General features: G+C 54.2%; 1 protein-coding gene across 1 annotated transcript in view; it reads right to left on the bottom strand.

Annotated features, from left to right (window-relative positions):
• Positions 1-1,399: 1,399 nt before the first annotated feature.
• DOC2B (double C2 domain beta) overlaps positions 1,400-22,694 on the bottom strand; it is a 37,735-nt gene continuing 16,440 nt past the window's right edge. Inside the window, exons 4-10 of the mRNA XM_075032894.1 lie at positions 19,447-19,521; positions 16,460-16,569; positions 6,951-7,077; positions 6,588-6,745; positions 4,377-4,458; positions 4,132-4,228; positions 1,400-3,460 (exon numbers count right to left, since the gene is read on the bottom strand). Of these exons, the coding sequence (XP_074888995.1) occupies positions 3,324-3,460; positions 4,132-4,228; positions 4,377-4,458; positions 6,588-6,745; positions 6,951-7,077; positions 16,460-16,569; positions 19,447-19,521 (786 nt within the window). The 3' untranslated portion in view covers positions 1,400-3,323. The remainder of the gene's footprint in view (positions 3,461-4,131; positions 4,229-4,376; positions 4,459-6,587; positions 6,746-6,950; positions 7,078-16,459; positions 16,570-19,446; positions 19,522-22,694) is intronic.

Raw genomic sequence — 22,694 nt, 5'->3', positions numbered from 1 at the left:
GTGGGTAAAAATGGTACGGAGAAATGCCGAGCCTTTATTTTTAAAAATATATGGAGAGACACAAGCGTATAATCAACTAACTCAGCCACATGTGTACACACATGTATGTATGCACCTATACACGTGAGTATACATATATATATAATGTGTGTCTATAGATATATATATTTGTATCGCTGTAGGGAGATATATATGTGTAAAGGGGTGTGTGTCCATGTATCCGTCTCTGAGGGAAGCTCAGTTTGGGCCATACTTGTGGATATTTGGGCCAAGCGGCAGGAAAGCGCAGGATCTGCCCGTGCCGCGCTCACATGCCGCTGTAGCCAGAAGCGGCTGGTGTAACACGTGCCAGGACCGTCGGCAGGTTTTTAATTTCAATGCGACAGTCCAGGCCGCGGAGCAGTGATGACGAAGGGCGAGGTGGGTGCGGACAGCTAACACCGTCGGGGCTTCCCATAGGAAACAGCAGCCTCCAAGGAGGGAATTGCCTTTAGCACCAGGAAGCAACCCGGCTGCTCGCAGCTTGATTATTAACCTCTGAAAATATACATTTGATCAATCCAAAAATACAGCAGGGAAAAATACGCATTAAATGAGGCAGCTGGAGCAGCCGTGGGGTGGGTGGCATCTCAGCTCCCTCCCAGTCCAGGGAGGTGACTCTGCTCCTTCATCCCAGGGAGGACGGTCACAGCGTCCGAGGGGGCAAAAATCCTTGCAGAGACTGCCCTGGCCACCGCACAGGGCATCTCTAATGCCCTTCTGCTAATGCTACTGAACAGTGCCTTAAGTGATGTGAAGTTAATGGAAACTTCAGAAAACCCAGAGACTTTTTTTTTTTTTTTTTTTTTTTTTTTTTTTTTGTTTAATCCTCCCTTGACCAATCTCCCTCCCACCCTCCACTGCCGGTGCTTACAGTCCCTGTGCAACCTCGCAGCACCCTGCTGACATGGAGTGGGGTCCCCGGTGAAAGCAGGGGACGTGGAGCCAGCACAGTTACAGTGCTGTTTTTTTGGTTTTTTTTTGCAGCAGCAGCAAGAGATGGGAAAGTGGAGAATAAAGCCAAGCAGCACCCAATGCTCTGGTTTAAAACCTTCTCCTGCTCCCCAAGTCCTTGCCGGGCCCCAGCTCTTTATCTCCGAGAAGTGCTGTGACGCGCCGAGCTCATGCACCGTGGCACCGATGCGGGGAGATTCAAAAGCTGCACCGCTGGCATCGACCTTTTTTTTTTTTTTTTTCCCTTTTTATTTTGGGGTCTCGTTATAAATATTAACAAATCTGACAAAAAGTACACAGATAGATAATACTGAAATACAAAAGTCTTTTAGGATGCAGGTAAGGACAGTTTCTGCAGCCTTCACATGGTAGCAAAACATCGGTATCAAACATTTCACGAGGCCTGGCATGACGACCACCACTCTGCATGCAGCTGGGATGACGGACAGACCGTCCGCTTAGAAAAGACTGGGATACAAAGTGAAGGAACCCCCACACATCATGTCCTACTCCACCTCAGGCATAACCAGTTTCATGGCAAGATGTGCTTAAACAAACGGTGGATTGAAAGTAACTTTGCAAGGAAAGGGAGGCACAGCCGATCCGGCATGCCTGTAGCTCTCCTGGAAGCTCAGACCCAAACCAGTTTTTAAGGTGCTGGACCAGTGACAGACAGAGAGGATTACCGGGAACATCCTACTTGACACGCTGCTGGCATTCAAATAAAATCCATGCATATCTGTAGAATGCATTACAAATATTAAGTTATTAAAAAAAGCCCCTAAGAACATTGTTTTTTCATTTCCCCCCATATCAAACAAGGTGTAACACGATCGTCACTTTGAAAAGTAAATGTAGGTTTCCAGAGATCTGATTGCTTTCCAAAAAAAAGAAGTCGGCAACACACACGCACGCACGCATACACAGCTACAGGGCTCAGAAGCTGTAGTAATTGAGACCGATGGGGAAACAGCAGCTCTTCCTAAGAAATCACTGTTTAAAGGCTTCAAAAATTTCTGGCAAGGTGCAGCATTTCGCAGAAAGTTTTAGCTCATCCCACCGAGCGCCGGCTCTTGGGCAAACACGACTTCATCATGTTTGCACAAGAGCTGGCACCCTGTGGGATGAGGATGCAGAGACTGGCCAGGGTGGGTCACAAAGGATGAGAGCTGGGATTATTATTATTATAATATTATCATATTATTACTGCGCTGGACACAGAAATTTGGTTTGGATGCTGTCCGAGGCAGAAAATGGACCAACCTGATGGCCATGCCGGAGCTGAGCATCTCTGCAAACACGATGCCGTCTCGGTCCCGTGGCTCAGCTTGCCGCACGCCACCAGCTCACAGCATAAAGCGCCTCGGTTGGGTTTTAGGTAATGGCATGAATTGGAAAAGCGATAGAAAAATTTAGCCTGAAAGCTGGCTTTGCTGGAAAAAATAGCCATGCTGAAGCCTGGCTGTGTGGCTCCGGGCGGGAAGGCATGGTTTCATTAGGAGAACAGCTGCTGGGCAGGCAGCGCGAGACTTTGCTGCCGGTCCTGGGAAGCAGGAACGGCCGGTGGCTTTGCTGAGCTTTTTATTTTGCCCCCCACTTCTGCAAACGTGAAGCTGTCCGATCCCGGGGACCGCGAGAGAGAAGCCGTGGTCTGCACAGCGCTTTCAGCTTGCTGGCTAACTTTACATGGGTTACTGGAGAGGACGAGCACAACATTTCTGGAAGAAAAGCAAACAGTCTTCCTAGGTTATCAGGGGACACAATCATTCCAACAGAGGAGCTTTAAATGCATAAAAGACTGTTTAGGCCCAAACCACAGAGACTGACAAACCACCAGAAATATGGCACAATTGCCTTGAGAAAATAGGTCCGGGTTTTAGTGACGCCTTTTGCTCATATTAGATACACGAACGGAGACTGATGCATTCATTTTTGCCACTGAATTGCAAGGCAGCGAGAAGGTAATTCAGTATAGCAAAGAGTTAGGAGTCAGAACTGCAGTGCATGCAGGCGTGTGGTGTCCGTGTGCATGTGCACACGTGCGTGTGTGCGCATGCATGTGCATGCTCGTGAGTGTGTGTGAGAGTGTGTCGGGGTGCGAAGAGGCATTTTGGAAAAGCCTTAGGGGGACGGGACCTGCTGAGCAGAGCAAACCGCCGCTGCCTTGTTCCCTGGGAAGGGTTTCCCTGCAGCCAGGCCGTGGCACGGGCTGTCCCACTCTCCCGGCTGCCCCGATACCACGATCCCCCGTATCCAAAGCCGTAAACGAGAGAAGTCCAAAGGCTGTGGCCGGCAGAGCTGTGCCCACCCGGGGAGCGGTCCCGTGGCGCTCAGTCGCTGAGGACAGCCCCCGGCAGCTCGTTCGTTAGCGTGTGCCAGCGCTCGATTTTCTTGTCCTTGTTTTTCAGGCAGTCGAACCAGTGCTTCAGCCGCTCGCCTTTGGCATTAATTCCTAACACGACTCCACCTTGAGAGAAAGACAGAGAGAGGGAGAGGTGTGGGGTGAGCATCAGCCCTGCACGGGATGCCGAGGGATGCTGGGGGACACTGGACGGAGCCAGGTCATGCAGCCGCTCTCACGGCATTTAATGCCACGACCTGATGTGACACCCGGGCAATCGCAGCCTGGCTTCCCCGGCCCCTCACGGTTGAGGTCCGGGACCTGCCCCGGGCAGCTTGTTCTTGTGCTGAGGACGGGAGACTCATTGCAGTTGCAGCGGCCGTCAGAGATACTGGGCACTTGTTAACAATAAATCACAGTGACCAGTAACAAAATCACAACAAGCCTAGACATCCAACAGGGATAAATGAAACCTCCCTGTTAAACCTGCTTTTTCTTCAGAAGATCTGAAAACAGAAGGGGAGAGGAAGACACATCTTCTCCCTGTTCGGGTGCTCCTTGCGCGGGGGATGTCTGAAGTGAGGAGCAGCGGGGCTGGCTGCGGAGAGGAGGCTCAGGTGCAGGAGAAGGATAAAAGCAGAACAGAAACCCAGCAAGAATGAACGTGGGGATGGAGAACAAACCGGGAGGCTGGAGAAGTACAGAACAGCAGCAGATGAAAGAAGAAGAGGCACAGAAGGTGAAGATAAAAAAACAAAAAAAGAGGTCAAAGAGACTTTCTGGCATGCCCCACTCACCTATGAAATCGTTTGATTTCCCGATATCATAGTCCCACACTGTGACTTCCAAGGTCTTTTTCGCCAGGTCGCCATGCTTTATCTCATAGCAAAACTCCTGTTGGGGAGCAGAGACAGAGTCAGAACGAACCCGTGCCGGGTTTATGCAGGGGCTGGGACCCCTGGGAGGCGGCTGGGGCTGTCCATCCTCCTCCTCAGGCTGTTGCCCTTTGCCACCCACAGGGAACTCAACCCTGATGCCTCACCTCATTGAACTCAGGGTTCAGCGTCTTCTTCTTCACCGCCGTCTTATGCTTTGATTTCTTGTCCTCATCTGGCTTCAAGTAACTGCAACGAAACCAAGGCAGCATCGTCGCACACAGGTCCCGTACCCCCTCCCAGCAAGGAAGGCAGGTAGGGCTGCCCAGGCCCCCAAACCTGCAGCTCCCTCTTCCCCTCCTCTGCCAAAATGCTGGAGATGGCTGGAAAGAAGCAGCATTTCCCCACGTTAGCACAAGACGAGCCGCCGGCTGCCATCAGAGAGCACCGATTATCCCATCTCCAGTCCCTAGGGGACACTGGCACCGCACACATGTTCCCAGCTCGCAAAGTCAAACGCTCCCAGTCCAGAACCAGTCCAGACTTGGGACCCTGCGACCGGTCTGCTCATCCAGAGCCTTGCCAGGAGACAGAAACCACACGCAGGTTTGTAAGAGGGAACAGGAGCAAGTGCAGCCACTGCAGTTTCATGCCCCGCTGTTTCCTGCAGATATTTTGCAGCGCAGCAGCAGGGCTGAGAAGCAAACAAGATTAAAGTGTCATCAAGCAGAGAGGGCGTCCAAAATCTGGGCCAGGCCAAAGTAAATTCATTGTGGTTTTGTATTGGTGCTGCTCCTTTAAACATCAGTTCTGCTTTCTTGTTACACTTTCCAGATCTTGCTCATAATTAAAAAATTAGGGCTTGTACCGAGAATCATCACTTTGTCTATCTGCTTTGATTCAAGCCCTGCAGATACAATCTACTGCAGATAGCACAAGGGGCACCTACAAAACAACTCTGTACAACAACAGTTGTTACCTCAGTGGCACAGCCTCCGATGAACATTTAAAAAAGCACGAGTGGATTTTTATGCAAACACCTCCACTCCTAAAGAACAATTAAATCGGAAGGTGAAAGTGTGCTGCCGATAAACTCCATTACCGGCCTCCCAAGCGCCAGGCACAGTTTATCCCAGTAGCTCTGCCTTAACAAATATCATCCCCAAAAGTGCCAAAGTTTGGGTCAGCACACTGGGGACAGGGACACGGGATGGGCACAGGGGGGGCTTCCTTCTCTGCTTTGCAGAGAGTAAGTTTGAAAAAATGCCATCTACCCAAAAAAACAGGAGCTGCGGCAATGCAGGGCCCTGCGCCAGCCTGGCTCTGCGTCAGCAAACCATCACCTTCCTCAGTATCCCTTAGTAGCCCCTGGATGACACCGACTTCCCTGAATCACTTGGATGAGGCTGAGTCACAGCAGCCCATTACAGTCATTTTAATGGCTTTTTTTTTTTTTTTAATATTGCTGGTATTTTTCAAAAGGAAGGTACTCCCAGTCATTTACATTGCAAAGTGTCAGTGGGACCTGTAAATGTGCCCTCGGCTCTGTTAACCGGGCCCTGGAGCCACCGGAGCCACGGGTTGCGATTAAAGTGCTGTCTGACCTAATTACACACATGTTGTAATTAGAGTCTTTCCAAAGCGCGGGGTGGTGGCCCCGCTGCTGGGCTGGGAGCTGGGCTGGGAGCTGGGCTGGGAGCCTTCTCTCCCTTGGGACCTGGGGAAGGGGACGATTAATTGCCCGTCCCCTGCGTCCTGGGAGGGGATGGTGTGGGCTTCAAGAGCGAAAAGGCTGGGGGTATTGCTGGGAAGGAAAGCAAAGGTGCCTGCAGGTGCTGAGCAAGGTTCAGGACCGTCGGGCACAGGCACCGTCCTGCTTGGGGGATACCCAACCCTGTGCTGCCGGATGAGACCCACAAGCCGCCGGGCTGGGGCTATGCCATCAGCAAAACCAGACCATACCTGTCTGCTTTGGGCCACCAATTCTGTCCCCAGGGCTGCGTCCTTGCCGCAGACCCTCTCCCGAGCAAGGGCAGTGCCAACATGCAGCGCGGAGCCTGGCAGTGGGGCACCGGTTCACCGGCACTGCTGCCGAACCGGCGGGGACGACGCGATGCCCCAGTGTAGGGCGGGCACGGCCACGCACCACCGGGCAGATCCTGCACCCCCATTACTCTGAAGTGCTGTAAAATAATCACCGGGGAATAACACACTCCAGGCGAATACGAGCTGCCGCCGTGACGCCCTCATTTGCATCTCCTAATGAGATCAATTAATTTCCACTGCAGGGAGAGGCAAGAGGGGACAGCACGGCTTCACGGAGGGCTGGCAGCGGCAGCCTCTTGCCCAGCCCGGCGCAGCCCCAGAGCAGCACTCACGTTTTGACGTAGGGGTCGGAGTAGCCGTTGGCGTCCATGGCGGCCAGGTGGGCGCAGCGGATGATGCCCACCAGCAACGCCTGCTTCTGCGAGCTGTACTTGAGGGAGATGAGGATCCGACCGCGCTCCTCCAGCGATTTATCCTCTGTTTTATCTATCTGGGGGAGGGAAGGCACCCAGTCGGGAGGCTGCTCCGGGACACAGCTGCGGTTGGACACCCACCTCCCTGGCGCAAGGGATGCTCTCCCCATCCCTGATCACATTCGAGGGGTCAAACTACCCCACGCTCCTACATGCTGCAGGGAGAAGGTGCTGTATCCATGGGCCCACGGTGAGGGATGCTGCTCTGAACCCCCCACTCACCGGCAGCTGCTTCTCCAGGCAGATGTTGAAGTTTTTGGTCTGGTTGGGCTTCAGTTTCTTCAGCGGGATCCGCGTCTCCCCAATGAACTCATTGTGGCGGAACTTGTCCTCATCGCAGACCGAGATCCTGCAACAAGCACAAGGTGAGCAGGACCACCGGGGAGAGGGGAGGCGATGGCACGAGGGAAGGGGCTGCCCCATCGCACTGCAAGTCCCCCCAGCAAGGGGATGACTTCGAGGCCACCGTTCCCCAGGCCGGTGACTGGGTACCTCCTTCACAGGCAGGTGGAGGGCATCAATCTGCTGCTACAGCCCGGAGAGGGCAGCTCGTGATGTTTAAATGTGACACCCAATATCTTGGTCTGGTTTACCTCTGCAGCCGAGTCCCGAGGGTGCCGGGATGGAGGACGGGCCAGGTTTAGGGAAGCAGAGGGATGCGGGAGGTGGAGGCTGAGCTACACCATCTCTCCCAGCTCCATCACACAGCCACCCACATGGAGCTACCTGCACGTCCCAGCTGGGCCCCACAGCCACCATGGCTATCTCTCCTGCTCAGACCCCATCCTGGCCAGGGCTCCTGCACCCCTCGGGATGGCTGTCACCCCCCCGAGATCGGGGTCCCTCCAGGGAAGATGCTCCCGAACCCTGAACATCACAACCCTGCAGTGCCGCAGTGGCTGTGTCTAACACACACCCCAGCCCAGGCACTGTCGGAAGAGCAACCTGGGGCCTCAAGCGTTCTAATGGCTCTTCCATTAAAACATCAAAGTCATCAGTGACTAAAGCAAAACTATTCTGAGCCGCCACCAGCCCAGCTGCATCCTGCCCGGCGCGGGAGGCTCTTCCCAAACCCACTCTCGGACTGCACGGCCGGCAGAAGCGTGCCTCCCTGAGGGCTCCTTCCCTCCCCACCCAAGGAGCTCAGGCACTTTTCCGAGCATGGCATGTCTCCTGGTGCTGGGGACCTGGCTGCCCTGTCTGGGACATGGAGGGGGTCTTCTACCTCCTCTCCCACCACGCCGACAAGACCAGGAAGGATTTGCAGACCCCGTCTGCGAAAGGCATTACACCTCGGCCAAGTGAAGCTCTCCCAGCCCTGTCGGGGTCCTGCGCAGGGCTGGGTCCCGGGATGCACCCCTGCATCCCGGCAGCCGGCGTCCGAGGGCAGTGACGGCAATGCTGAGCGAAAGCTGTTTTCCGTGTGAAAGCTATAAATGCCTTTCCCTGAGCTGGCAGCTAATGAGTCATTTCTCTGCTGCTTCCCAGCCCGCTCTGGGCGTCAGAAGAGATGACAGAAGAGTAAAGTTAGCGCTTGTGGGGAGCCTCTGCTCGCAGCTCCTAAAATCCCAGAGAGGGGGCCAGGAGGGTGGTGGCTGCCTTGTGATGGACTAGTTGTCTCCCAGCAGCACTGCCTGGAGCTGGGGACAAGGAAAGCCGTCCCGTTCCCCTCTGAAGGGAGCATCCCGCACCCACACTGGAGCCACACAGGGACCGGCTGGGCTCCCCATCCATAGAGGAAGGGCTTTTCCCTTCCTTTGTCTCCTTTCTCCCCTTTTTTTAAATTTTCCTACAGTGTCTTCTCATCCTTTTGCTGCCTGATTTTTTCTCTCTTTCACCCGCTCCTATTGGTGCCCTTTTCTCATGGGCAGCATCTCTGCCTCCAGGGACCGTGCTCCGCCTTGCCAAGTTTTGACAAACAGAACCTACTCAGGAAGGGGTAAAAGTAATTAAAAAGACACAAATAGTGCTCTGGGATCCTGCCTCAGAGTAACTAATCGCACACCCCACCTCTGGCCTGCACAGCACCTGGACTGTTAATCCACGAATGGTTTATCCATGGATGATTTATCCATGGATGGCTTGTCCATGGATGGTTTGACCACCCTCATGCTCACAAGCGAATAAAAAGGCAACGAGGGAGCCACAGGGACGGCTCAGTCACACAGCACAAGGACTGTCAGGGCTGGGGAGTGGCAGACGAAGGGGGTTTGGAAAAAAATAATACAAGCAGGAAGACAGGGAATGCTGCTCTCCAGAAAACCATAGCTGGATGCAGCGTTACTATAGATACCCGCGAACAAAACCACCCCACCACAACAGTAAAATCCTCAAAGAGAATCTTAAACGCAGCCACAATATTTCCTATTTCTATTCCTCCTCTCGCCTCTCTTTTAAAGAACAAAACCGAAAAAGGAGCAGCGGCAGCTCCAGACAAGAAGCGGCACTTGCCAGGCGTGCGCAACCCCACACCCATCTGGCCAAAGCTCTGGGGAGGGAAAGCGAGCGCACAGTTACAAAAGCTGCGCTGAAGAGGAGAGGAGCGTGGCCCTCACAAGGAGCTGACAGCCAGGGGTCTATTTTTACAGCCGGCAATTGCAGAGCAGTGCCGTCTCCTGCACGCTCGGGGGAGGCAGGGTTTGGTGCCGGTTTTACCTCTTACGAACATGAGTAACAAGATCTTCCCCCGACAATGTCTAGATATGCCCCAGAAGCACAACAAGCTACTGAATGCAATGTCTTACTTGCTGTGAAGCCCCAGAACCATCCAGGATGGGCAGAAGCTGGAAACAGCTGGAAAACTTCAGTGGTGGTGGCAGGGACACCATCTCCAGTGTCGCACTGGGAGAGGCTGGAGAGCCCCGTTTCACAGCCCACGGGGACATGGGAAGCCCCTTGCTCCCACCTTAGCAAGCGGCTCGGAGAATGCCAGCTCCTGTGCAGTGTGCCACTGCTCAGAGACCTTCAGCTCAGCCCCAGGCAGCTGCAAGCCCCTGCGTACCCCCCCCAGGGACGGCTCCTGCCCTCCCCGCACCGCACAGCTCAGTAACCGAACCACATCTGCCCGAGCTGCAGCCCACCGAAGGGCAAACCCTTCCCCAAAGGAGAAAGGTGACAAATCAGGGCAGTGTCGGGGTCCACAAGCCCCCACCTGCCACAGAACTCACGTCCCCTTTGTCCCGTGGGACCGACTGCGCCCCGGGGAACACCCCCGGGTGCTGCGTGATGGAAGCAGCACAGCCTGGTGCAGCGCTGGGGCGATGGCCGTCTTCTTTGTCCCTGCTGACATCCCATGCTAGTTACGGTGTTTGTGCAGAAGCGGGTCCCTTCGGAGGCAGTTTTTGGCACATCTGCAAGACCTGGGAACTGCCACCGTCTCCAAAGCAGCACGACGGAGCCGGAGACACCGCCAGGTCTCTCCCAGCCCCGTTTTTCCCTCCGGCATCTCTGGCAACCTCTCAGGTGAGTCCCCGCATTTTGTGCCCATCTGTGTGTGATGACCAGAGGTGGTTCAGACGCAGAGTTTCGTGTCAGCCCTCCCAGTCGCTCCGACTCGGCTCGCGAACGCCAGTCCCCCTGGCTCTCTGCGGTTCCTCTTCACCGGGACAGTATTTTTAACTCGGGCAGGCTGGCAGTGCACCGGCCCCATAAGTGAAGGCAGCGGGCGTGAGTCAGATGAGAAGGCAGCTCCGGCCCCAGCCCTCCCTTTGGAAGCAGGCGTAATGCAATTACACCAGCTTGAATTTTATTACAAGAAATCGATGTGATGGAATTTTTCTGCCTTGGGTTGGAAAATCAGCTCCATGACAAACAGCAGGAGACGCTTCTGGCAGCCACGTTCACCTGCCACCCTGAGCCCTTTAACTCGAACATCACCCCTCTCTCGCCTCTCTTTATTAAAACCAATCCCTCGAGCTCAGCTTTTGATTTGACAACTTCCACTGAGGGGTCCTGATCTTTAAGTCAAGGGCTGTGAAAAACCACCTTGGAAGAAAACTAAGCAGCAAGTGAACAATCACTGCTCATTAAACTTATTCTCCCTCCTACTCAGCCCGGGCTCCTGGGTTACAGTCCTGACTCACCGCACAGCTCAAGCAACCCCGCTCGGCTGACTCACGACTTCTGCTCGCACACGCCTTCCTCTGGCCTCTTTCCCATTGTGGAAAGGGGAGAACGGGGGTCAACGAGGCCCCTTTTCCACAATGCACATGCACGTAATAGGTAGCGGAGCCTGAAGACGCATCTCCTGTATCTAAGATCCCTTATGGTCCCTATAGCAACTTGGGCTCTTGATGGAGGAGCAGATGCACAGGTGATGCCTGCTTGGCTTAAGGACAGGCAACGCCTGGCAAGGAGAGAAAACAGAAAAGAGCAGTGTCCTGGGACTGTCCAGCTCTCCTAAAACTAAAAGGAGGATTCAGTGCTGGGCTCCATCACAAAACGCCTCAAAGTCTGAGCGCAGAAACCACAGTAGAAGTTAGATGAAATTATGAGTGTGCCTGCAGTTCCGGAGCAAACCTCATTCAGCGCTTCTGGAGTAAAGCAATTTGGGACCCCAAATCTCTAAGTGTCTGCAGTGTGCCTATCAGACCTGATCAAATACTATTTTCTGAATAATGTATTTAATGAGTCATGATGTTTGTCAAACACATGATTAAACAAAGAATTCCTGGCATTCGTGGGCCAGCCGAGTATCATATGAATAATGCATCACTTCGCCAATATATCTGGATATGAATAATTGTATTCAATATCTGGCCAGCTCTGGTATTTATTATGAATACAATCTATTTATTGCATATTACATGTATTATTTTAATGTAGGCGATTGTATTCTGCCTATTCCAATTTCCCTGCAGCATTTCTCTGCCTGCCCCCGACACGCACCCCGGCTTCCCACCACCGGAGACCGCAGCCGAGCTGCTGCAGCACGGCTGCGCTCAGACTGCGGACGGGGACTGGGAGAGGGGACTGCAGGGTGGGATTTACCCCTGGTGCTGACAGGGAACCTGCTCCCAAGCCCAGCCATCCCAGCCCTCCGAGTCCAGCATCTTTCAAGCTGCTCTGAATTTGCCTTCTCTCAGGATGGTGGGTGGTTTCACTGCTATTAAGCCTTGGGCTAGACTCAAGGATATTTAATTCAATGAATGGATGAGACCTTTCAAGATCCTCCCACCTGCTGTGTTTCATGAAATCTGAAGTATCTGCTGTTTTTTTGAGGGGGTTGATTCATTAACAAAATCCTGCTCGCCAGCGCAATTAGCTGGGCTGCCTTCACCTCTCCTTCTCCCCTGGGGGTGGCCCTGCCTGTGGAGGAGAACCACAAGGGCTCCCGGGGCTTGGGTCTGTCACAGCAAAGTCACTCGACCAGCTCGGATGAGGCAGCAGGGGGATGAGGGGCTGCCTGTTGGAGCACAGCGTGGGGCTGGGGGTCTTGGGCAAGAGGGGATCCGTCACTCCGTGCTCCAGGAGGCAGAGGATACCCCTACTCCAGCCCCTGCAACGAGGTGAATGCCACTCGTTCCTGCAGGAGGGCTGCAGGCACTGGCAGAGTGCCCCGTGCCAACACCGACCCACCAACCCATGCTGGACACGTCCCACCACAAGCCCAGGTGGGCAAGGAAGATTTTTTGGTGCTTTTTCCACCTTTTCCGCTGCATCACACGCTCCCCAGGCAGCAGGGAGGCGAAGGTTGGCAGCAGCTTTGATCTCCGCCGTTATTTTTACATTAAAGAGACTTTGCAATCGCGTTCCCTGCCCCTCCGTGAATCTCAGCACCAAGGAGGCACCCGGGGAACAATCACCTCCCAGACCGAGGGGAACATCACTCATGCTCTTTCAACTACCAACAGCCGCCTTGCAGGAACCTCGCCTGATTAGCGCAAGGAAAGCCAGCGTCCCCGCAGCTTTGAAGTCGGCTTTTCCTGGCAGAGAAGGAGATATTTTGCTGAGATGATGGACAGGTAAAGCGAAGCACTGAAGGCAGGACAATACATGGCATGGGAGATGCTTCCTGCGGGAAGCGGCGCCGGGAGGGTGAAGGGCCATTGCCACTGGTCTTATGGAGAGGCTCACAGAGGAGAAACAGCTCAACCCACACCAAAATAAAAAATCCTTGGTGAGCCTCAGCCACCAGGGAGCCCAGCCCATCCATCCCTCCTCATATAAACCAAAGATCCCTCCCCAGCCAGGCAGCGAGGACACAATTCAGTGGGTATCTAAATGAGAAGGTGCAACATTTCCCACCCTTGCACCCTTCTACTTGATTAAATACCCAGTGTTTGAAAAGACGAAAATCCAAGCAAGGAATTAAAATAAAAGATGGATTTTTCTACCTTGTGGCTGGTTTGCATGAAGTCTCATCTAAACCTGGCTCAGGATAAATAAAATCTCCTTTGCCAGTATCTCCAACCATGAAGATGGAGAAAAGGAAAAAGGGGGCTGGGGAATTGCTTTGAAGGAAAACGAAGAGCACTTGAACTTTAGGCTTTGACTCCTCCATGCAAGAGAAGAAACGGAGCCACGATGCTCAGAAGCTTTGTTTTAGCAGAGGAATTTCTTGGGCCATCGGCAAGAGTTTGAGTTCCCACCTGAAATTCTGCCAAACCCGTTGGGCAGAGCAGCTAAGCATGCGCCCAGCAGTGGCCGTTTGTGCTGGCGGCCGAAGCTCGGCACGGGAAGGAGCACCGGGCGCAGGGAAGGACACGGGGCCACCGAGGTGTCCCAGCACCCATCCTGCAGTACGCTGGTTTCAGAGATGGGACTAAGAAATGTGATTTCATCTGAAGCTTTACACACCCATCTACGTGTGGGGCACTTTTTAAAGGGATCAGAGTCCTGACTAGGAAATTTTTGGGGGTCTACACAAGAGAAGAGGCTGAACCCCACCCCGGGAAGACCCACCACAGCCGGGGCAGGAGATGGCCCACACGACAGGCGACAGCCCCGTAGCAGAGGTGCCAGCTGGGAAACCTTCTCCACCTAAAAGTTTGTTTCTTTAATTCTTCTCTGGAGTCATTTCCAACAAAACCAAAGCCACAAGCCCCAGCCCAACAGCAAGCTCCACTTCACAAACTTCTCCACTTTTCTGCTCTCACAAACTTCCCAGGGAGATGGCGGAGCCCCCTGAGCCCCTCTAAAAAACCATAACACCCAGCCCAGAGTTCGCTGGCTTTTAGGTCACCTTTGGTGCGCCGACTGCCATGGTAACACCAGGGATGCAATTCCCCTTTCTGCCCCACGCAGGAAAAGACTGCACACAGGGATGGGTGCTGCTGAGGTGCCCAAATCTTGAACCTCATTAGTGCCAGGGCGATGGGGCTGGGGGGTCCCATGCCGCTGTGCTGCCAGCTGGGACCGGGCTGTGCTAAATCCTGCAGGATGGAGCCTGCTCCATCTGGATGCAGTGCCAGATCCCGGTACTATGCTTGGAGGCAAGGTGGGGGGGGGATTTGTGTGGCCCCCGTGGCGCTCCCGGCCACCGGCTGCCCTCGTGGCAATGTCATCGTGGGGCTCGCCACCTCCATGGTGACAGGCTCCAGCAAACCCCATCAGCTAGCTGCAAATGCCGATGAGTCAGAATTGCGCTTGGATATTTCTCTCCATACGGAGAGGATTTTGATCTTTAATTATCACTTAATTCACCAGGGTCAGCTGCCAGCAAGGAAACCTCAGCTGCAAAGCTCAGTCTTCGTGCAGAGCCTGGGAACGTCCCTGCGAAGAGGCAGCTCTGATGGGCGCGAAGGCACGAGATGGATGGCTCTGACGGCACGAGGAGATGCCAAACCCTGGGGACGCTGCGTGAGCAGATGAGGCTTCGCAGGGAGTTTCGCTCCCCGCAGAGCGCCAGGCTGGGAACTCGCGCAGGGCAACTATACCGCAGGCAAGTCCGAGGCTTCCCTTGCCTCCCTGGAAAAGGGGCTCTTTAGAGCTACTTTGGGTAACTGGCCGTTAACCGACCTTGCCAGCAATCTCCCGGGCTCCCTGTGGAGGTCCCAAGACAGAAACGCTGTCTCCGGTCAGGCATGTCCCCCCATGGAGCGAGGGGTCCCTGCGCATCACCCCGAGGTCCTGCAAGTGGGATACAGGGGTCCCTGCATGGGGTTTAGTTTCGGAGGGGGCACAAGGAGCCCCGTGTGCTGAGCCCTGCGGGAGCCCGTGGCCACGCTTGGCTCCCCGCAAAGCACCCACAGCACCCAGGCTGGCAGGCAGGAGCAGGGATGTGCTAACGAGGGATTTCTGTGGGGAAAAGGGCAAATCCGGCCCGGCCCACGCGCATGTTTCTGCGTGTCACCCTGCCACTGAGCATCCCACATCTCCCTACTGCCTCCTGGGAGCAGGCGAGTGCAGCCTTTCCCCAGGGGGAAGCAGCTACCAGGGCCCCGAAAAGGTGGGGGACAAGCCCTTCTGCTCCCTGGCACCTTTCAGCAAACAACTCAGCCAAACATCTCTCTACAAACCGATTTCCATGCTTGAAGAGGCTGAAAACTTCAAAGTCTGGGGTGAAAAAATTGAAAAAATACCCACTAATAATAATAATAATAATAATAATAATAATAATAATAGACCACAGGCTTTCCAGCCCGACAAGCCTGCAGCACTTTCAGCATGACTGATATTTTCCACGTGAAATAATAATCTGCAGCACTAAATTTCTCATCTCTGTGCACATGGCAGACAACAGGTAGGCTCTGCCCAAATTCACCTCTGAGCAGGACCTTTTATAAGGCAGCCTTGCACTCTCATCATGGGGAAAATAATAAACTCCCAGGGTATCTGCAAATAAGGAGGGTCAGATTCCAGCCATGGAGCTGACAAAGCCCCGAGTCCTCAGAGCAGGATGCAAAATCCTCCTTTGTTTGACAGCAGATCTTACAGCAAATCCTCCTGCCTAGCGGTCCCAGATCAGAGTGGTGATGGAGTAGCCGAGGCCACCCAGCACCCTCCCTGGGCAGGATCCGTCCGCAGGCTCCAGGTCACTCCCTGCCCTCACCCCAGTGGGATGGTGGCCAAGACACGAAAACCTTTGCATTCGCAGGGGTCTGCCTCCCTGCAAAGGAGCACTTCCAAGCCCACACGGCCCCACCACAGCGCCCCTGCCCACCTCCAGCCCCATGGAATGTCTCCCAGCCCCTGAGAGGTGCTGCTGAATGCGCAGAGACTGAACTAAACCAAAAGGCTACAATAAATACATACAAATGCTCTTCATTTAGTTTAACAATAATTCACAGGTGCCTCCGGCTTTCTCCCGAAAAGCTCAGCCTTGAAAGGGACCCAGAGCTTTCCCAGAGAGATTTTTTTCAGCAAGACGCGACCGCAAAGCCTTAACATGTGCCCACGAGAGCTGGGCATGAAGAGGTTAAAACCAAATAACAGCACCTCTGCAGGCAGGAGCCCAGCGAGTGAGTTATGAAGTTAATGACAAAGCAGGACCACGCTCCTCACCGGCTCTTCCAGCCCAGGCTCCCCGTAAATCAAGCGTCGGTCACCACGGGGGTGATGGATGCGTGCAAGGTATGCGCACAAGCTATAGGCTTTGGTGGGTAATAACTCTGCTCTGCTACGAGCAGCCGTGACCATCCTATGGGGCTGGGGTGTGGGGGTCCCCGTGAGCTCTCCTGGAAAATCGTCACTGGGATGGGGACGGATGCCTGGGGTGGCCCTGAGGGGAAAGGACACGTGTTCCCCCCCGTCGCCAGGCTCAGCACCCCGCTCAGCCCCAGGGGTCCTACCGCAGGGTCTTGCGGATCATGTCCTCGTCGGTGATGCCGTAGTAGGTGAGCGTCTCATTCCAGGTGGGGTTCAGCGTGTTGCGCAGCGTTTTGGTTCTCAGCTTATTCGCCTGGAAAAGCAAAGGAGATGGCGGTCAGCGGGACCCGGCCCCAGGAGATTGTTTGGGCACCGATGGGCAGGGAGAGGGGAGAAAAGGAAGCACAGTTTGGAGATGAAGGGACAATTGGTGCTGTTGTCCTTCTGCCCCAGTGCCATAAGCTGGCCTGTCCTCGATGGGGTGGCCCCGATCACAGCAATAACCAGAGGGGCAGAGACACGGCAATTCTCTCATTTGCAAAGCAATCCAACCCCATATCCCGCATCCTGGAAACAGCCAGCAAAATGGGAACCCTGGCAGAGAACTGAGAGAGGATGGGGACTTCATTTATGCAGCAGGAGAGAGCGAAAGAGGGAAAAAAAAAGTCTTTTCAGGTTCATTAAAAAATACCAATTTGCTGTTCAGGCTGTTTATTTGCATTCCTGCTCCCAGCACAGCTCCCATTCCTGCCTGACTCAAAATAACTTCCTCAATATGCATTTTGTTAGCACTGGCAACTCTTTCCAGCACCACAGCTTTGCAGAGCGGGAGGCCAGGGACAGCGGGGCTGTCACAGTTGCTTGTGTCCCTGGCGTGGATGGGGCATCCTGGCAGCCCCCCGCCCCCCAGGTCCGGGGGGGATTAACCATTAATCTTACCCCCTGAGCTGCTCGCTTCTGTCGGGGACAGAAGGAGAGCAGAAGCAAAGGGCTGCAGGCTTCAGATGGGGCTTCTCCATCAACCCCCCAGCTTGGGACAGCCTGGGAGAGCAGCAATTTTCCCTCTGACAAGGTGTAAAGTCAGAAAGTTCCATCCCTCCCTCAGCCACTGCTGGGCATCAGGAACTCTCAGGAAATCAATACTTCAAAGTTGTCTTGTGCGTCTTTATGGGAAGCTGCTACATTCCCCATCTTTGGTTCACCAGCCCCGAGCTGAAGGGGAGCGGGATGTGAAGCATGGCATGAAGAAAAGAGTTTGTGCTTGCAGCTAAGTGGGGAGGGGGGGGGTGTCACCTTGTTGGCACGTCCTTTTTCCGCCAAGAGCACCCCAAAGACACAAGCTCTTCCAGATCGACTAGACGTGGCCACAAGCCAGAGGAGCTGCCGGTGCAACGGAGCCATCAAGGACCACGGCAGAGCCTCTCACCCAAACACTTTGTGCAAAGGAGCCGCTTGCTCTGGGTTTGATCCCTCAGAGCCAGACGAAGCCTCTGTATTTTGTGCTGTGCTTTCTTTTAGGTTTCCAAAGCCATTTCCCAGGCCCCGTGCAGCGCTGCGGAGGCTGGGTGAGGAGCTGCAAAACGCCCAGTGCCAGGTTAGGAGGAAGATAACCCCGGAGCAAGGCACGACGCTCCAGGAGCCGACCGGGATGCAGGGGCAGGGACTCAATTAGCAGCAGCATCTAAAGCCCTGCAACGCCAATTGCTTTCCACGTCACTCAGCCAGGAGTTGGTTTGCAGCGCAGGAGGAGAAGCTGCCGGCCGGGCTGCCTGTCGCTGAGCGTAAAGCCTGCAGAGGGGTGACAAGGACGGCGAAGAAAGTGCCCTGATGGCACCCACTGCCTGCTCAGACCTGCTGGGGCCTGATCCTGGGGCTGGGGCTCCGGGTGGTCACGAAGGAAAGTGGGTTTAGCCAAGGGGGTAACATGATGGGCATGACCCAGCAGCTAATGCTGCCCTAGGCAAGGGACACAAATTAAATTAGAGGAACTGAGCTCTGGGAGCACCTTTATCTCCCATCTGGAGTGACTTAGTAGTCAGTAACCAGCTCACGTAGAGACCTCTGCGTGAGGTGAACGAATCCAACCCTGCTTCCCACGTCTTTGGCCTGGGCTGTGCCACAGGTGCCTGAGAGCCCAAGACTGGGACAGAAACACCCGAGGGACTTGGGGACCTTGCACAGAACCATCCAGCCCAGGACACATCCACGATTCCCCAGATCTGGTCACCTCTCCCAGAGCAGATTCGGGCAGTGCTGTTTGGAAAGAAGGCACGGAGACAGAGCAACCGCAGAGGCAGAGGGACGTGGGGACAAGGAGAGGGTCCCCCCACGGCTGCTCTGGGCTTGCAGAATCTGCAGCTCCTACGCTACCCTCAGCTCAGAGCTTCCCTCCCACCTCTCTGGTCTCCATCACCTCCAGCAGAAATGCTAATCAATGCATTTGCAAAACATGGAAATGACATAATATCACTGATGAAAGTGCTCCTGGCTCTCCTATTTCCAGCGGAACTTGAAATGTGGTTAAAAACTCCCTCTACCGCCCTGCACATTATGAATTAATTCAACTGAACCATAACAAGTAAATATACCTCCCCCCAAAAGGTTTTTCCTTCTGTGTAAAATAAGAGTGCAATTAATATTCATAACACATACATTTAGCATTTAAATTCAACATCCCCATCAGTTACACCAAGCTCTCACTACACATCAATATCTTTAATTACTCTTCTCTCCAGCAAGCGCTGAACCTAAGTAGATGGAAATATTTCCCTTACGATTTATACTCTGCTTTATTATGATCCGAGGGGTTTTAAATGCAAAAAAAAAGGAAAAAAAAAAAAGGAGCTGCTTTGTTTATAGTTCCAGATTGGTTCACTTGGTTCTTCCCAGGGGCTTCTGGAATGCAGCGTTTGCACCCCCTGCTCCCAAGGGCGAGGAGTCAAGGGCTGGCACCCAGCTCCCAGGCAGTGGTTTACCGGAGAGGCAAGGATGGATTTAGCCCCAATTCTTACCTCCTGCCGCTGCTCCCTCCTGCTCGCCTGAGTGAGAGCCAGACAAGAGACTCGAGGTCTGGCTGCAGCAACCAGCAGCCCCTGGATGAAGAGCTTTTCCCTGGGGAACCCCCCAGGTCTGATTTCAAACGGCAGGGTGCAGCCCCAGGAAGGGAAGGAAAGGAAAAAAGGTGTCTCACCTTACTGGCTCCAGGAAGCAAGTGCAATTTGACGTATGGATCGGCCAAACCATTATGGTCCATTGGTTTCAGGCCCTGGAGAAGAAACGGCAAAAAGCAGGAGTTAGGACAAGGGCAAGACGCTGGGCAGGCAGGGTAGCTTCGCTGAGCCCATCTACCGATGCCCGTTTCCCTGGGATGTCGTCGGTCCATGGAGTAATTGCACAGTTTTCCCGTGATCGGGGAAGGATAATATGGTTGGTGCAGGATCCGGGCTGCACAGCAAAAGCCGAGCACGCTCAGTGTTCAACCGTCGCCTGCGGTTTGTGCCGAGGAGGGGCTGCGGGAAGGCTTCTCACCTGCACTTGGCATCGGCCACAAAGCACCTCTCCGCTCTTCCAGCAGCTGATTCTGACACCCCGATCACAATTAATTTGGAGGTTAAGTAAATCAGCGCAGTGATTTTCGAGGTTTAAAATTACAGGGTTTTGTCATTTAATAATTGCTTATGAGCAAACATACACCTCTGCTGTTGTGGTGTTACTTTTAAGCACTTCCAGAGGGTGTGATAGCACCTACCTACTCTTTGTTATTAAGGCACAGCTGAAGGAAGAACAGCTTTCAGGCCAGTGGGAGGCTGTCGCCAGCCGACTGCCACGGCGTTTGCAGGGAAATCTAGGGGTACCGGAGAACAAACACAAGGAAATACTCGCTGGGGCCATTCCTGATGGATTTTCTACAAGACCCTCACAGTTCTTAAAGGATGACACGGATCACGTTTGTTACAGCGATGCTCTGGAGTTGATCCTGCTTTGGGCAGAGGGAGGAGACAAACCTGCTCCTCTTCTGAACAACCAGCGGGCTGAAAATTATCTGAGGGTGATGCACAAACCCAGCCCAAAGCCCTGACTGCACAGAACTCATGGAAGCGAACTCCCTGGGGTAGAGAAGCAACGCAGGAGCATGAAAAATGGAACCTGCTTTTTACCAGTCCTAAGTGGAAATGATAATGGCTACCTCGCAAAAGTCCTTGGATTATTTCCAGCCTGGCTGCAGGATCCCTGCAGGATTTATTTCTAGGCTGTCTGAAGGCAATCCTCTGCCTGGATCAGAGGAGAGTTTCTCTGCAGAGGTACCCATCCAACCCTGGCTCCAACCCGGGCATGGAAACTAGGCTGGGTGATGCTAAAGACTCGTCACACCCTTTGTGTGATGAGCAGAGTATTCAGTGCCCTGGATTAATGAGTGTATGCCACTGCCAGGGATCCACCTGGCAGGAAAGCATTCCTATGGGCTGCTGGTGGAAAGGCTGCGTGCAATGAAAATGTAATCACCGAGGCTGCATTTGGGCAAATCAAAGAGGGAAATGCTGGGGAAATCGGTTCCGTACTTTACATGTATGAAATAACGCACCCAGCTTAACCCAGGGCACCAAGGCAGCCCCTCAGGACACCCCCGTCCCACCCCTCCCTGATTTGTACAACTCGGTTGAGGGTCTGAGCTGCTCCTGACCTTGGTGAGGGCTCTGCTTCGGAGACAAGCACGCTGCCCCGGGGCAAGGGAGACCAAATGGTGCCCAGCAAAGAGGATTTTGCTTCTAAAGCAGAGCCAAAAGGATAAAAATATCAGCAGCGAATGGAGGTGAAAGGGCTCTGCTTTAACTGCAGTGCCTCTCGGGTGATGTCCCTGGCCCAGCAGAAGAGGAAGGCAGCAGACACGGAGGACGGGAGGAAGGTGGTGGTATCGGCTGCGGCTCCACGGGCAAACGTGGCAGCAAAGGGCTGGGCTGGTCCCCGGGCTCCAGAGGGGATCCGGCTGCCAGATCCAGGCACACAGAGCACTCACGGTCGAGCAAAGCAAAAGCTCTCCCCAGCCTCCCGTGGCAGAGGTGCCCCACCTGCCCAATGCTGCACAGCAAATGAATTCAGAGGCAAGCAAGCGAATTCCCATGAAAATGGATGGAGAAAGACAGGCAGCTCTGTAATTCACCCATCAATTCAGTTCAATTAAATTACCTCCTGAGGAGGCTATTAAAGGCTTTTTTAATAGATGTGCTATGGAAGATGGAGTGACAGGAGCCTGGAAAATGGCTCCTAATGTCACGTCTACCTTCCTCCTGTGTCACTCAATATGAGTTTGGCACAGGGCTGAATTTAACATGACGGCAGCCCCGATGGCTCTGCCCCACAAAGCTGCGCCCGTGGGAGCTCACCCCTGCCAGGGACCCGCAGGGTGACCTGCACCATTGCTTCTCCTGCACGGAGGGACCTCCAGCCGAAAGCTGCTTCGAGAGAGCTGAGAGGCAGAGGAGGACCACAGGGCTCATACATGGGGGCAAAGTCTCCCACTGGCTTCAGGCAACGCTGCCCCGGCTCCAACCGGTCCTCCTGCCGCGACCAATTTACAACGCTGCGCATCAAGGCACAGGCGATGCAGCCGAGACCGAGTTTCATCTTTTCCCTTCCTCTACCCAACCCCAACGTCCCTGGCTGTAATCCTACGGAGACCGACAGCCCTGCTGCATCCCAGTTGCTGCCAGCTGCTCTCCGTGCAAGTGACATTTAGCTAATCAATAGGATTTAATTACGAGTTGGGCTAATCGGGCTGCCGATTAATGCCACGCTAGAGGCATACAGAAGTCACAGGAGACTGATTCGTTCCATCATTTGCCCCACAGCGAGCTGCCTGCCTGGTGAGCAGGCTCCCTGCTGCCCAAAAACCAGCCTGGGCACCTCTTCCCAGGCCAAGGCATCCCATTCCGAAATGGGGCAAACTCTGTGCTTCCACCCTGATAGCCCAGAGGACGTACAGCTTCGAGATGGGAGTTTCCCTGCAGTGATAAATATTTATGAGTAAATCCATAAGTAATGCTCAGTGCAGACCTCCAGCACTCGGCTTCGGTTGGAAGTGGAGGAGCATCCAAATGCTTGGCAGGGTGGAAACTCCCGGGGGTTTTTCTAGCTGCGGCTACAGCCAGCGGCACAGGGAGAGCAGCCCAGGTATGCTCGGATGGGCAGCGTCTGCTCTACGTGTCCTGCCTGGGGCCAGGGAGCCGCCCGCACCGCTGCCTGCGCAGCCACCTGAGGCTCGCCCAGGGCATCGTCCTCCCGAAATCAGACCAACGGAGCTACAGGATAGCGCAGCCCCACAGTGTCTGTGCTGCCTCCTGCCCCTATAGATCCTCCTATAGCAGGTTATAGCAGGTCAGGCTCTGCAGGACTGAGCAGAAAACGAGACCCTCGCCCAAGCCGTGGCGCAACGTGCCAGGG

The sequence above is a fragment of the Buteo buteo genome, chromosome 7 (genome assembly GCF_964188355.1).
Source record: "Buteo buteo chromosome 7, bButBut1.hap1.1, whole genome shotgun sequence".
NCBI classification, from domain to species: Eukaryota; Metazoa; Chordata; class Aves; order Accipitriformes; family Accipitridae; genus Buteo; species Buteo buteo.
This window is presented reverse-complemented; position numbering and strand designations above follow the sequence as displayed.